The sequence below is a fragment of the Aptenodytes forsteri genome, unplaced genomic scaffold, assembly GCF_000699145.1.
Source record: "Aptenodytes forsteri isolate BGI_AS27 unplaced genomic scaffold, ASM69914v1 Scaffold422, whole genome shotgun sequence".
In the NCBI taxonomy this organism is placed as follows: domain Eukaryota; kingdom Metazoa; phylum Chordata; class Aves; order Sphenisciformes; family Spheniscidae; genus Aptenodytes; species Aptenodytes forsteri.
In genome coordinates this window covers 619,796-634,604 of record NW_008795687.1, presented here as the reverse complement: position 1 = coordinate 634,604, position 14,809 = coordinate 619,796, and the positions used below count along the sequence as shown (strand labels likewise).

Below are 14,809 nucleotides of genomic sequence, written 5' to 3'. Positions count from 1 at the left end.
ACCAGTGGGGGGGGTACACCCCCCCCCCAGACACAAAAAAAAAAAAAAAGGGCTGGGCAGTGTGGCTGCTGCCAGCCTGTTGCAAACCCCGACCAGTGCTTGTTTGACATCTCAGCTGTAGTTTTCCTCCGTGCTCAGGTTTCACCGTGTCCCTTCTGCAGGGGCAGCCATGCCGCTCCATGCGAAGGGACGGCGCGGTGCAGCAGTAGCACGGGGGCCATAAGAGCTCCCGAGTGCCTCATGTGTGGGGCGTGCGTGGGGATGCATGCTCTGCTTCGCTCTCACGCAACTCCAGCTGCGGGGAGAAAACTGCTGGCCTGTTGCCAACTCTCCCTGCGAGAAAAGAGTGCCAGCCTGCACTTGCTGCGACGGAGCGGTCCCTCTCCTGCCGCCCTGTTTGCACAGGGAGCCTGTTTGGTGCGTCTGAGCTGTTAGAGCCTGTCCCATGCGAACAAAGCTCTCCCGAGAGGTGCAGCAGGCAGGTCCCGGTGAGAGGGATGCAAGTTCTGGCAGGCCTGCTTGGCAGGGACCAGGTGGTTTGCGTTTTGGAGCGCTGCAGCACTTCTTTTCCTGGAAAGCCCCTCTGAAAGAGGGAAGGAGCGTGGCCCCGTCACAAGTCTCTCACAGCCTGGTTGCGTAGGAAGCTCTGTTTCATTCTCCACCAGTGGCACAAAGGCAAGTGTAGGATGGCCGCGGGGTGCAGGTTTGCCTTTGGAGGGTCCTGTTAAGGCTGCTGTGTGCTGGGCTGTAGCAGTCTTCTTGAGAAACCATTTTTTGAGGTGAGGGGGAAATGGCAAATCTCACTACGTAGCATTAACATGGGTGTATTTTGTCATGTTTACTGGCCCTGCCTTGGTTTGCCCTCCTTTCTGCAATCCGGCACTGAGAAAACAAACAAGAACAACCTGAGGGGGGCATTTAATAACCAGCCAGAAGAGAGCTGCTGTCTTGGTGAGCCATCAAAACCGAAGAGGAGGCTTTCCTGAGGCAGTTGCTTTGGCCAGGACCAGATTCCACTAGCTGTGAAGTTCAAGCAGTGATCCCAGTGGGGACTGGGAGTTGTGGGGGGAGAAATCTGGTGAGTGGGAACGCAGGAGGGGGAAGCGCAGGGTGGGCGGGAGAGAGCCTGGCAGGCAGAGATGTACCGACCGTGCTTAATCTGTTTGAGAAAGGAAAGTGAGCAGTAGTTCCTGCCTGGCTGTGACCCTCCAGTGGACGACAGCTTTTCTTTCAAGGTTAAATCTATGTTCAGAAGGTGTTCTGTGGGGCCTTGAAGGTAGATCTGTGGACATAGAGGCAAGAGGTTTCCTGGTTGCAGGGTGCGTGGTGGGGACCAGCATGAAGGGTCTGTGCTGGGCCAGGATTGAAAGCGAACAGCGTCTTTGTCACCAGTCTGTGACATCTGAATCCCACCAAGCTGGGCTAGGCTGAAGGAGGACGGACTGCTTCCCGCGTTGGCTCTGTGCATCCCGGGTTCTCAGCTGGCCCTGGCCGCGCAGGGCTCGGTGTGCCGGGACATATGTGTTGTGTCGCTCTGCGGTGTACTGGAAGCTTGTGGTTCTGTTTGGGGAAAACCCTTAGAAGATGTCAATATAGCAAACTCATTTTCTACCTTTTAAATTTTTTTCTTGAATGATAGGAAATGACTCAGCCTGCGTCATATGACAGAGTGCAGCTGGGATTTCGTCCTGTGCTCTTGCTCCAGCCTTCTCAATGGTTTCAGGATGAGGGCTAGCCTTCCATTCTCAGCTCTTCCGAAATGCTTTTTGGCCCTGTGCCATTGCCCAGGTACCCTGCACAAGCCTTCCCCACCGCGTTACCTAGCTGATCCTGGGTGCCCTAGGATCCCCACGCTTTGTCGGTCCGAGCTTTTTGGGCAGCATGAGATAAGCGCAAGTCTGAATTCTGCTGTTGTGCCCTGAGACTCGGAGAGGAGCACCGTGCTAGGTGTGCACGGCACGCGTGGAAGGGGCACACCTGCGCATTGCACCGTATGGGGAAGGCTGTTCCCTCTGGGGTGAGTGCTGTTTGCCAAAGCTGTGCCGTTTATGAGCATTAACACACTGGGTTTTGGGGATGCCCCGGCGGTGCTAATACCATTTGAGATCGCAGCCATCGGTTTCACTTGCTGGCCAACACGCAGCAGAGCTGGCTGTAGGAGGTGACTGTGGATAGCCAAGGCCGCGCTTTGCTGTCCTAGAGATGAATCCCAACCAGTGGTCTGCGAAGCTTAGCTGGGCTATCGCTTTCCACTTTGTCGTCTAATTATTTTACAGTCTGGATCCCTTGCAGCTGAGATGATGCCCCCATTGTCATCACCTGCTTGGGATGAAAAAAATACTCTCCTTCTGCCAGCTGAGTCCCTTCGTGTCCCTTTGCAGTACTGGGTGTTCCTCTCTGGCTGTGGGAACTGCCTGCTTGACAGTCGCTGCCGGCAGGGTCTTGGCTCGGGCTGTCCTGCCTGGCGCGGCTGTCCCAGGTAGCTGTATCCTCGTTGGTGGCTGGAGATCTGGGCTCAGCGTACAGATCCCTGGCAGCTTCTCGCCCTGCCTGCGACCTGGGAGGCTTTTCTGCAGTGCTCTCCAGGAAATACCATTGGAATGACTTCCACTGCAGCTTCCTGCCCGGCCCGCAGCAGCATTCCTGCCGCTAGACCGAGAACGACGCAGAGGCGAGTTTTCAGATCTCTGCTCTTCGCCCCGTTTCCTCGGTTCTCCTTCTTTGGGGCCCTGCCTGTTTTCCTTGCTGCCTCTCGGGTGTGCGGTGCAGTTTGATTACGTTCCTTAGATCTGTGATTAGAGCAGGCGCCTGGAAGGCAAAGCTCCTGCCCATCGCTGGCTGTGGCTCAGAGCAGCCCACTTAACCCCGTGATCTTTTAGCAAAAGGGATAGCATTTCCTTCCCTCCCAGGGGAGCCACTGGGAACTCAGATTTGTAAAGCACTCTGAGGTTCTTTAATCCAAAGAATGGAGTGTCATTTAAAAAAAGACCTGTGAAATAATTAACAAACTGTTTCTTGCTGCTCTGTGTTCACAGCTGCTCTCGGTAATGTCAATCTTCCTGATCATCCTGCTCCTCTCTGAAACTGGAGCTGGGTCCTCCTGAGCGCTGCCCGGGCTCTCTCCCCATTTCAGCAGCAATGGGGTGTCCCACCACAGCAGAAGGGGTGGGAGGGAGCAACGGGCTCTCTTTTCCCCTGTGGAAGCTGCAGCTTTTTGTATGTGTCTGGGGTGCTGCACCTGATTTCCGTGGAGCTCCTGTGTGGTTTGTGTACGTGCTTTACCCCTGAGAGCGGCGATACGCCTGCGGCCCACACCGGGTACAGGCTGAACGGTGGCACGATGCTTCGAGGCCTTTGCTTAAGCTTCTCTCCTTTGATTTTTACCAAGCTGCTGACGGCTGTAAGCACAGTCCCATCTTGACGTTATGAGGATTATTTCTCTAGTAGCTCTTTACCCACTAACTGTGAAGCCGGAGTATTCCCAGGAGGAGCTGGGGGAAGGGATGGATATCAGTTGTAGAAGTGTTGCAGACCTGCTGAACCGAGAGGCGAGGGATTAATGGTGGCTTCTGCTGTGGGAGCAGAAAGGGGCTGGGGCGGCTGCTCTCTCGCCTCTGGTGACCCCGATAGCAGTTGGGATGTTGACCTACCTGCTGGCTGATTCAGTGCGAAGGTATGCTCTGTGGGGTGGCTCTGCCTTTGCGTGGCAGGAAAGCAGCGAGGCTCTCCTCCTCCACCCTCCCGAGAGGGATGTTACCCTTAAACGCTATTGTTCTGAGCAACTAAAGATTAACGCAGATAATGGAGGCATGAAAGGGAAGCCGTGTCCCTTGGTGCCAGGGCACTCCTTGGTTTGCTGCCCTGGCCTTGGGCAGGGAAACCGCTCCTCTTCCCTGCTCCCCACCTGGAAGGATGTGCGGATGGGTGTTTGGTGCAAGGTCTCTCTGAAGTCCCGCTCCTAATCGTCCTTGGGATGCCAAGTGCTTAAGTTAGTGCTTTCTAGAGGCGTGCAAGAGCTTTCCCCACGGCGTGCCCGTGGAGGGGGACGCGAGGGCTTTGCTGGGCACACCGGGGCAGCTTCAGGGTGTGGGTTGGCCCTCGCCGTGTTCAGGTGGGGAGAAGGGTTACTCTTTGCCACAGAAGCAGAACAGCCCGGCGGAGCGAGGGGGCAGAGGGCTGCCGGGAGGCAGAGCCGTTAGCAGATGGCTCCAGCTGGGCTTACCAGGGAGCAGGTGTGGGTTTCGGGAGGCAGCCTTTTAAGAGAGATGTCAGTTTTGAATCTGGGAGGCTCAAGGGGCTGAGCCGTGGCTGCCATGACTTGCATGCCGGGGAGCTGTGACCTAGTTGTGCTGTAGAAATGCTCGTTTTATTTTTTATTTTTAGGTATTTTGCTTATTTTATCCTCATGTTTAATTTAGTTAGCAAAAAAAGAAAAAGAATCCGAGGGCTGAGCAGTGCTGGGAAGGACTGCCTGCAGGCGGGAACGCCCGCTGCAGCTCCTCCGTGCAGCCAGCATCTCTCCAGCCGCCCGTGTCTTCTCTCGGACACGTGCTCACGTGTACCAGCCCAGTGCTGTCTCTCAGGATCTCTTTAATGGGAAACCCAGTGCACTCAGCGCTGCTGCCTGCCTCCGGGGTAGCAAGGGAGGGAGGAGCGGGATTCGGAGCGTTAACCAGAGAGGCTCCCTTGGCCACGGGGACTGTTTGAACGTTGTGCTGTAACTGGTCTGTTTTCCCTCTGCTACTGGGAGCAGGGAGCTGGGTGAGCCTGCCGTTTCGGCAGGCTTTGGGTTGGTTACTCTCTCGACCACCGCTTGCCCCTGCATTTACACAGCGTGCCCAAGGAAGGGTAATAGGCTGTATCTGCAAAGAGGGAAGTTTCAGGGGTCTGTGCGATTCCCTTGGGGAGAGCTGCTTGAATTTATTACATTATCCTCCTTCCTGCTCAAGCTTGTGTTTCAGCTGTGTCTGCAGACATAGCTTCTGATTTAAATAGATCCAATTAGTAGCTGGCTTCTGGCATCAGTAGCCTGCTCGGGGAGATGAGCTCTGGAGATGAGGAGGCTCCAGTGGGAGCAGGGCCGGGCTCAGCCTTTCTGCCCCCGCTCCTGATCTAGGATGGACCCGGAGCTCCCCAGCTTGCAGCCCCGGTCCTGAGCTCAGGGGGAAACCGAGGCAGGTGTCCTCTGCTCCGTACTCCACCTGGCCAAGAACAAAGAGCAGGCAGGTTCTCCCTGCCTGTACCGCTGCCAGCCAGGTGCTCTTAAGACTGAAATCAAATACTCCAAAATGTGACAACTTGGCAGCAGGCAGGGCTTTGAGGGGGAGCAGGAGCTGCTCGTGCCGGGAGGTGTGCGAGGGGCCGACGGGCAGAGCTGTGCAGGGACCTGTCTGTTGGGGGTAGGACTGTGCGCCCGAGGGGAGGGAGCTGCTGGAGCTGACTCCTTCCTGAGGGAGCACGGAAGGGTTTTCTCCTCTGCTGGAGAGTGAAGGGCTCTTTGGGAAGCTCAGACAAGAGGCCTAGGCTGGCACGGAGCTGGTTTGGTTTGAATGCAGCTAACACCACGCTCAGGTGGAGCGGGACAGCTGTCTGCATCACTTTGTTAGTTCTCCAAATGATACTAGTCCCACTTGCTCATCTCTCTGGTTTTTGCCATCGCTGAGGCTGAGGAAGGCTGGGGGTGTTACGAGCGTTGTGCAGGGAGCACGGCTGGCGGCAGTACGTGACATTACTCTGTGCGTGTAAGTCGTGGCAAGCTGGCTCAGGGTTTGGGCTGGGATGTGGGAGCTGGGCGTGTATGTGGCCCTGGGTAGTGTCTGGGTGACATATGACTTAAGTATGGAGAAAATGAGGTATTGCTACCTGTAAATCAGCCATCAGCAGTGTTGCAAGTGCTTCCATCCTGTAATGGTATGGCTCACCAGTGTATTAAACTTGCCGGAGAGCTAATATCTTTTATTAGAGCAACTGACCTCATTTAGAAGCTTCCAGTGCACCAGCCAGTGATTATTTCATGCAACAACACGTATGGAGGAGCCCAGGGCAGAGCACAAAGTCTCCTTCTCGTGCTGCACCGCTCTCTCCTGCGTTTGCTGCATCAGCTGCCTACTCTGCTTCCTGCCCTCAAGTCAGCAAGGATTTTGCTAAAAGGGACTTCGTGGCCTGAATCATTTGAGATTTCATGTGGACTAACAGGAAGTGAAAACAGAATGAGCACATCTTCCTCCTCTTCCTGCACCTCCACCCTTTCCCCTTTTTCATTCAAGTGGCATGTAAGAATTACAGCAGCCTCGTGAGGCGCTGGGGCTGAAGCGGGAAGTGGTGAGGCTTGGCCGGCGCTCCTCCGGGATGCTGGAGCTCCTCCGGAATGCCGGAGGACGAGTGGCTCGAGGCAGGAGAACCAGGCGGCCCTTCCCTGGGACCCATCTCCCCTGGGGACCATCCCTGCACCCAGCCTCGCTCGCTCAGGCTCTGGTGATGCTGCCATTCCCTGCAGGGTGGGTTTGGGGTAAGGCTCGCGGTGCGGTTGAGGGCCAGGGAGAGCTGTCGGCATCGCACAACTCAGCCCCTGGATAGGAGAGAACGTGGCTCCACAGCCGGGTACTCATGAGCGCGGCACGTCTCCTCGGCACAGGTTTCCCCACAGTTACACAAGGGCATGATTGCACAGGAGCTGTGACATCTGGGAAAAGCGATGACAAGGTGAAAATTGAGCTTTGTTCCCTGGGTGCAGGGGACCCTTCCGAGGCGCTCGTCCGGTGCAGCGAGCTGGCCGCGGCACTCGGGCTCCCCGGCACCACAGGCGGCAGATAACCGTGAAATTAAAGCAGGACTCTTCCCCTGCCCCCTGAGCGTGCCCCTTGCACAAAAGGCAGGCAGGCTGCTCTGCCTGCCGGGGCTCAGACACCATCTGTCCGGTGGGGAGAAGCATCAGAGAGACCGTCTTTCCTCGGACTATTCCACTTAATGCCCTTTGGAAAACAATCCCATTCCCAGCAGGTGCTAATCTCTTGAGTGGATCCGGCTCAGCCAACGTGTTCTTCTCTGTGCCTTTGTACCGGAGCTTTGTCGCCTGCCAGCCGTCCCGCTGCCGAGTGCGCCCAGCGCCGGCCGGGGCTTCCGCACCTTTGGGAGTCCTCAGCCCAGTTAGTTCTGGGAGAAACACTGATGAAAGATGGATGCAAGTAGATTAGTCATTCGCACCATCTCCTGCTTTAATACACATGAATGTTTCAGCAGATTTCTGGAACGGAGAGCGCAATTCCCTGCTCTCCATCTCGTGCTGTGCGCAGCAGTCTCCTGGGGCAGGGACGGGGGTTACAGCTGTCACTGTAGCCCCTTTCATGTATTTGGAAAATGCTGAAATTGTGCTGAATGGTGTGGGGTTATTGCAGGTTCCCTGGAGCTGGTGATGAAACCAGTTTGACAGGAGGCTGCCACGGCGAGGATTAGGGCTGGAATGTGCTAGTGAGGGTTTGTTTCTGGTTAGAAAAGAGCTGGCTCTGGCCCTCGCTAGGCTGAAGCCCCGTAGGTTTGTTGGGCTTCAGGCTGAGGCCCCAGGGGCAGCCTCCCCACCGGTCCCACCGCAGGCTGCAGCCCGGTGGCTGGGTGCGTGGCAAGGTGGGTCGGGAGGAGAGGAGAGCGATGCAGGGATGTGCTTATTTAATTAACCCTTTTGAGTTTATGGCTGCATCCCTCAGGGTCTCAGGTTTCTCTGCATGCAGGGCCCTGGAGCTTGGGCAGCGCCTGCAGTACCCCAGCGCCCACTCCCAGGGCAGGAGAGATGGGGGCGGGTGGCATTCCCTGCCATTGTCATGGAGATCAGCAGCTGCTTCCCTGGAGGTCACCATTTGCATAACAGTTAGAGCTGGGTCTCTGAAGCATTTGCACCTGCGAGTGTGCTGTCCCCAGAGCCCCTTCCCCACCCCATCCTGAGCCTGCCCAGGGTGCTGACTGGGACCAGAGGGGTGAAGCTGGGGATCTGGAGAAGCTCTGGAGACCTCTGCCATGGATGGCACATTTCCTTGGCATGATGCACCTGAGTCAGGGGTTCACGTTGCCCTCCAGTCCCGATGCTGCAGGCAGTGCTGTGTGACTGGCGCAGGCACCCTCGGTGTCCTTGCTGCCCTCCTTTAGGGCCTGGGCTTCAGACAGGGCTGGGGGTGATCAGGGCCACACGTGGATGCAGTGTCTGGGGGAGCAGGGCGGAGGGAGGACCTCCAGGATGTCTCTTCCACTTTCATAGTGTGTAGGGACCGGCTGAGCTGTGTTTACAGGATCCTAGTGGCAGCCTTTGGGAATACTTACGTTTTTGGTTTTTTTCTGAAAGATCTCAGCTGCCTTTTCCCCCTGTGCTTCACCTCCAGGTTCGCATATGCCCGTCCCATGTGGTGAGCTGGCAGCCCGAAGGGGATCTGGGAGCAGGTTGCTGTCGATGCAGGGCTTTGTTGTGGTCTGCGCTGAGCTGCTGCCTTTCTTTTTCCATGCTTGTCTCGCTGCTCAGCACAAAACTGTTCCCAGCATCTCATTAACAAATGTCTGGTCATCCAGATGACTCCACTCCTGGCCGGCGATTGGTGTTAGACCTCTTAGCAGTAACACAGCTGTAGTTACGGCGAAGGTATAACAGAAACAGCCTTGTTTTCAAGTGAAACATTGCCTCGTGACGAGAATGCCTGGATTGGGAGTCAGATGCTGTGGCTCATGCTGCTGGCTTGTATACAACTCCAGGGAAAGCACTTAACCTCTCCGCACCTCTGTTGATCTGTCTGGGAACAATGCTGACTTATCCCGCAGGAGGTTTTGGAGAACCAATTTTTGATAAAACACATTAAAATCCTTGGGTGGGAAGGGCTTTTGTATGTGTGGAGCTGGTTGCTGTGGGTGACTATCTCAAAGACAGGCTGGCAGGGTATTGGGGGTGTAGCTCCTGCCGGAGGCAGAGTCTCCGTGTTGAAGTCAGACCAAGTGCCACTGGTTCACCATGAATAGTCCCGGTAGAGCCTGTCTCTTCTCTGCTGGTTTTCCGAGCTTCATGCCGGTGTCTCGGTGACCTCCATACCCTTCACCTCCCCGTGCAAGGGAAGCTTTGAGCACCCAAACTCTGCCCTCCCCAGCAGCCACCACCCTTCCCTTCCCGCTCTACCCCTGGCTCACAAGAGACTGGATGGGGATTCATTGCTCGCATCTGCTTCCTTCACCTGCCCCCATGGTTCGGTGTCGCTTACTGAATCCTCTTTCCCCCAGATTTGGGGCTTATCTTGAAAGAGGAACCCACTCTGCTCTGCTTGCCCTGAATGGGATCTAGCAACTGTTCTCCCTCCCACTCAGCCGGGGGAGCTGCTTCAGACAGTGCTGGTGAATGAAACCAGCTGAACCTCTGGTGGTGGGTACCAGCAAGAGGCTGAAACTTTAGGTCTTCCCGTTTCCAGGCTAGGATGTGAACGCTGTCTCAGCCAGACCTCGTGCCTGATTAATCTGCTCTCCCACCCGAGACGGAGCACTTTGGGTCAGACCTGCTCCTCTTTTGTCTCTACTGCAGTGTCGTGTACGGTCACTGGGCAGTGTTTAAATGGCTGCTGTGTCCCACCCGGTGGTGGGTTGAGGTTTGGGGCGCTGCAGGTGTCTCGAGAGCCTTTGGCACTGCAGAACCTCCCTGCCCCTGCTCTCCGGGGTGGTGGGCACCGGTAGAGTCTGGATCTCCAGGTCCTCTGTCTCCTGCAAGCAGCACGTGCAGCTTGAGGGAAGTCCTCCCCAGCAAGCGCTGGTTTAGGCTGCAGCAAGAAAATGTTGTGTCCTTCCCCAGCGCTGGGGGAGGAGAGGCGAAGCCAGGGGATTGCCTTTTGCGTAGGCATAACCTCTCGCTGTTTCCTCATCTCCTGCCCCAGAGCATCCTCCTCTCGGACGTGGCTGTCACCCGGGGTGGAGAAGGGGATGTGACGGGTGTTCGGTGGTGGAACAGCCTGTCCTCTCTGGGGTGGAAGAGGCCCACGGGCACGTGGAGAGGGCGGTTGAGACACTGACGTGCTGTTGCTACCATAGTCCTTGTGAGACTCAGGAATTCCAAATATTTCCTCTCAGATAAAGGTGACTGGGGGAGGCCAGAAATATCTGGACGTGTCTGGGCAAGCCTGAGATCCCAAACACCAGGCCAGAGAGGTCAGAATCGGTACTGGGAGTGCTGGGCTTCAGGTGCAGAGCGGCCGAGGCCTGGGGCGGTGTGGGAACTGAGCAAGCTGCCTTTCCCTAACCTTCAACCCGCCCCCAGGATGGGGAGGGAGGACACTCCTGCCTGTTTTCCCACTCCCCCTGATCTGGGATCGCCATTCCCAGGGGAAACATCTGGGATTGCAGTTGTGTAGGGGCTGAGCTATTGCAGCTCCTGGGGATGGTTTCGCCAAGGAAGGGCAAGGAGCGCTCTGCTCCTGAGTCCCCTGCGGCCCCCAGCTGCATCTCCAGCAGCTGCTGCTCTGTTCCCAGGGGCAGGAGAGGGGCTTGTGTCCCCTCCCTGCCCGTGCAGGGCTCTTGTCATGCTCTTCTCCATCTGTAGCACCCGATAGCTCTCGGTTCACCGTATGCCATTTATCTCTTGTTCAGCAAACGCTTCCTTTTCTTAGAAGTAAGGGCTTCAAAACGTGCTTCTTGGAACTGCCTTTCCCCAAGCTCGGCGGCACATGCCATGGAGAAGGCAGCACGGAGGCTTGGCTGCCAGCCCTCCCCAGCTCCCTGCCCTGGCTGTGGGGGACCTCTCCTGGTGCCTGCCCCGCTGCCGGCCCTGCGGAGAGGCTGGGTGACTGGGCGGCCCCTTCCACCTCCGCAGCCTTCCTGGGGATGGTGGGCACGTCCCCTCCCATGGGTCAGGAGGAGCCTGCAGAGACGTGTGGGGCTTGGGTGGGGCAGGCCTTACTGAATCCCCGAGCAAAGTGGCTTTTTCCGGGGGATACGTCACGAGGGGCACAGCCTCCTTCCTTCTGCTGAGCGCTCCCGCAGCGTCAGGTGCTGCGGGTGTGCAGCGGGGATGTGCCTCCGAGGGAAGGACCTTCCCCAGGGTGCAAGAGCCCTGGTACAGAGGGACATTGTAGGGGCAGTGGAGGCACTCCACAGCTGGCGTTTTTGGACAAGCCCATGCCTTCTGCCCCGGTTCCCCTGTGCCCTCCATCCCCGCCAGCCTGCTCTCGGTTTGCTGATGCTTGCCGTGCTCTGTCACCGCTCCGCTGCTTGTCACCACCTATCAGCAGAGGGATTTCCTGTGCCGTAATTAAAAATATCCCCTCCTTGGGTTTGGGCTCTCCTCCTGTCCCTCTCCTGCAGCACATCGCTGGCTGTTTCGCTGGCTGTCCCTGGGTGAGCGGCCGGGCGGAGGGGCTGGCAGGGGGCAGCAGCCCTCACCTTTCTCCTGGATGGCACCTGCATGTGAGCTGCCGTCCTGCTCATTCCTGCGGGGTCGGGATGCAATACAACACCTCTGCGGAGCCCGCGCCAGCTGGCAGGCCCGATAGGAAGCGAGCTGCCTTCTGCCGCTCTGTGTAGGTGGCGGGAGTCACGGGGACGGTTGTCACATCCCTGAAGAGGACTCTGAGTGAGGCGGCAGCAATGATGTGCCCCGGGGTGAGTTAGCAAAGTCCCTGTTGTCCCAGTGCTCTGCCCCCGGGTCTGCTGATAAGCTCCTCAAGGTCGAGGGGGTGTGAAAGGCAGCCGGGGGAGTCGCGAGATGCTGGAGACGGTGCTTGGTGGAAGGCAGAGAACTTTGGTGGGGCAGAGGCGTGGAGACGGTGCTTGGTGGAAGGCAGAGAAGGGCTTTGGTGGGGCAGAGGCAGGTGCTGAGGTGTGCAGCTCACCTGGGTGGTTGTTCAGTTACCTGATCCCCTGTGGGGGGGAGGCCTGTGGCTGAGGAGAGGGACGCAGCCCGGCTCCCTGGGAGTGAGCGTGCATGTCTTGCACGCCTTGCTGTCAAAAGCTGTGTGGGAGCTTGATCACGTGTGTGTGGCAAGGTGAGGAGATACCCTGCAAGCTGTGACCATGCTGGGGCTGTTTTGGATGAGTGATGTTTCCGTGAGTGATGGAGGGGCACCTGCCTAAAGAGCCTCTCGATTCCCAGCCGTGATCTGGGCACCGAACCCCCCACAGGTCCTGTGGCAGTGGTTGCAGCTCATCACAGGCTGTGGGCAGGCATGGGAGGCAGCTTGCAGGCAGAGCTGCCAGACCCAGGCAGGCAGGGATGCTGCCCCTGCCTCTGGGGAGGCCATGGTAAGGCGTGACACAAGCACAGCCTCCGCTGGGCTTATCTCTGCTTTCCCAGAGCAGCCGAGTTACTGGAACTGCATTCGCTTATCAGGGAACATGGGACCTTGCTGGGAAGATGGGCTCGAGGTGCGACAGCGTCGAGCCCCTGCTGACGCCGAGCTGCCCGGTGATCCCTGAGCCTGGAGCTCGCAGCTCCAGCTCGCTCTAGCCCCCGTGCTCCTGCTCGGCCCTGATAAAGCTGGGAGCTGCTGGGGCGTAAAGTTCACTGCTTCATGTTACCTGCCCGTGGACCCCTCCTTTCCTGCAGTGCGTGTGGCCCGGGGACCCGAGCAGCTATCCTCACAGTGCTCTGAGGTCCCTGGGTGCCCAGGGGAGCAGGAGGGGTGGCGTCGTGCCAGGGGGTTGCTGCATGGGCGCAGGGGGCAGACGTGCTCTCTCAGCCTGTTTTCGGGAGCAGTTCAGCTCTGGTGGTCTTCTCTCTCTCTCTCTCTGCCCTCCATCTCCCCCAGTCTGGGCCATGGCCGTCTGTCCCCAGCCCTGTCACACGTGTCCCTCAGAGGGAGAGGGGCTGTGGCTGTTTGCTGTGCAGTGGCTCTGTTGAAATCTGTTGCTGGAGATGAAGGACTGGAGGCGGCCGGCTCGGACGAGCCGGGCCGGAGTGACTACATTCCTGGCTGGGCCTCGTGCTTGGCCCGCTCTCCTGAAGCCCGGGGGAAGGCAGGAGTTTTGCGACCCAGAGTGTCTGCCTTTGCCACAGGGATTCGCGAAATCCAGACTGTGCTGCAGAGTAACCTGCGATGGCCAGGACAGGGGAGTGCTTGTCTTGCCAGGATGCGGCAGTCGGGAGAGGGAGGTGGGAGGTTCCGCTTTGGACGCAAAAGCGGCAGGGGGACGCGCGGTGTGGGCTCCTGCCGCAACCGTGGGCACCAACCCTGCTGCTGCTGCTCCCCCAGGCCTCGGCCGTGGAAAAAAGCCCAGCGTTTTCCTGCTGCAATGATTTCTATCACACTTCGATGCTAATTTTAGAGAGCCTAGAGCACGTGATGCATCTCCTGCCCTGCCCGCATGGTATTCTCCTTGCAAATCCTTTCTGGCATCCACTTCTCTCATGACTGGTCCTATGCTTCCCCCATCGCCCTCTGTGCATGATTCAGAGCAAGGAAGCACAAGGCATCTGTCATCCGCCCAGTCCCCACCGCTGCTTTCCTGCCGGCAGGAGCCCAGCAGCCTTCCTGCCCCATCCCGCTGCGTCTTCTGCTCTGGACCGCTCCGTGGAGGAGGAAGGAGCCCCAGAAAGCAGCAGAGAGGGTCTCTGCTCTGTTCCCACCCCTCTGCTCACTGCTCCTCTCCTCCCACAGGAGCGGTTTGTGGACCTCTATGGGAATGATGCTGCTGCCGAGGTGAGGAAGGGCCAGGAGACCTTCAACAAATGGCTCCTGACCGGGGCGACGGTGGCAGGAGTGCTTCTGCTGGGATCCCTGCTGAGCCGCAAGTGACCCGCCGCCGAGTCCCCCCATCGCCAGGACGGCTGCGCCTTCACCGCCACATCCACTACACTCCGCTCCCGAGCACCGTCACCGGGGTGGGGGGCAGCCCCTCCGCCTCCCAGGCGAGCGCCCCGCTCCACGGAGCTTTCTCCCTCGTGCCGCCAGCTCCTTTTATCGTAGCCCCTCTTATTTACTGTTCCATTGTGTTTTAAAGGCGCTGAGACCAATGCAGCACTTCAGCCAACAGCTCCCAGCACTGGGGAGATCCAGGCAGCCGGGGGGAGTACTGGCTAGAAGGTGTCCCAGCCCTGCAGGGTCCTCTAGATCACTTTGAAGAGAATAAACAGACTTATTTTTGCATGTGTGAGTGCGTGCGTGTGTGTAGATGTGTCACTAATATAAGGTTTCCCCAGCCAGAGCAAGGGTCGAGGCTCCGTGCCCCTGTCTCCAGCATGCTCAGGCCCCGGGAAGAGGCAGGCTGCCGAACGGGACGGAGCTTCCCTGCAGCATCCCTATCCTGTCCCCGCTTCCCCGGGGAAGAGCTTGTCCCGGTCGTGGTGAGGGATCCAGGAAGAAGAGGCAGAGGCCGGGAGGCCTCGCGTGAGCCCCCGAGCCCCTTTCTCCCTGGACATCAGCTGCTGGGAGCTGAGGCTGGTCTCGGTGTGTCAGGCCCAGGGCTGTGCCCGGTTTGAAGGGATCGTCCTCCTCTTCCTCCTCCTCCTCCCTCTGAATGTAGATTGCTGCGGGGCAGTGCACGTCCCTCCCCACACCCGCTCCTCCGGGCTGGCAAAGGAGGGAGGCAGGTGAGGGGGGAGAGCGCTTTCCCCTGCCCTCGCCCTGCTACAAGGGACTTGCCAGAGAGCCGGGCCGTGGCGTCCAGCAAGTGCAGGAATAGAGAGAGAGCTGGGGGTGGAAGGGGCAGGGGGGAGCGATGCTCCTGCCCGGCCTGGGGACGGCCGCAGGGGAAGTCAGAGCCCTGGGAGCAGCCCCACCGTGGCCGGTCCATGGGGCCAGCGAGGGAGCGAGCCCAGGGGAGGTGGGAGCGAGGGCTGGCACCGGCTGAGAGCCGTCCCCGCCGA

General features: G+C 58.4%; 2 protein-coding genes across 2 annotated transcripts in view; one reads left to right on the top strand and one right to left on the bottom strand.

The window, feature by feature from the left end:
* BCL2L1 (BCL2 like 1) overlaps positions 1-14,093 on the top strand; it is a 17,303-nt gene extending 3,210 nt beyond the window's left edge. The window contains exon 3 of the mRNA XM_009282746.2: positions 13,602-14,093. Coding sequence (XP_009281021.1) covers positions 13,602-13,739 — 138 coding nt within the window. The 3' untranslated portion in view covers positions 13,740-14,093. The remainder of the gene's footprint in view (positions 1-13,601) is intronic.
* Positions 14,094-14,186: 93 nt separating this feature from the next.
* The window catches only part of LOC103901833 (lipopolysaccharide-binding protein), an 8,192-nt gene continuing 7,569 nt past the window's right edge, over positions 14,187-14,809 (bottom strand). Inside the window, exon 15 of the mRNA XM_009282780.2 lies at positions 14,187-14,513. Within this exon, the coding sequence (XP_009281055.2) occupies positions 14,187-14,513 (327 nt within the window). The remainder of the gene's footprint in view (positions 14,514-14,809) is intronic.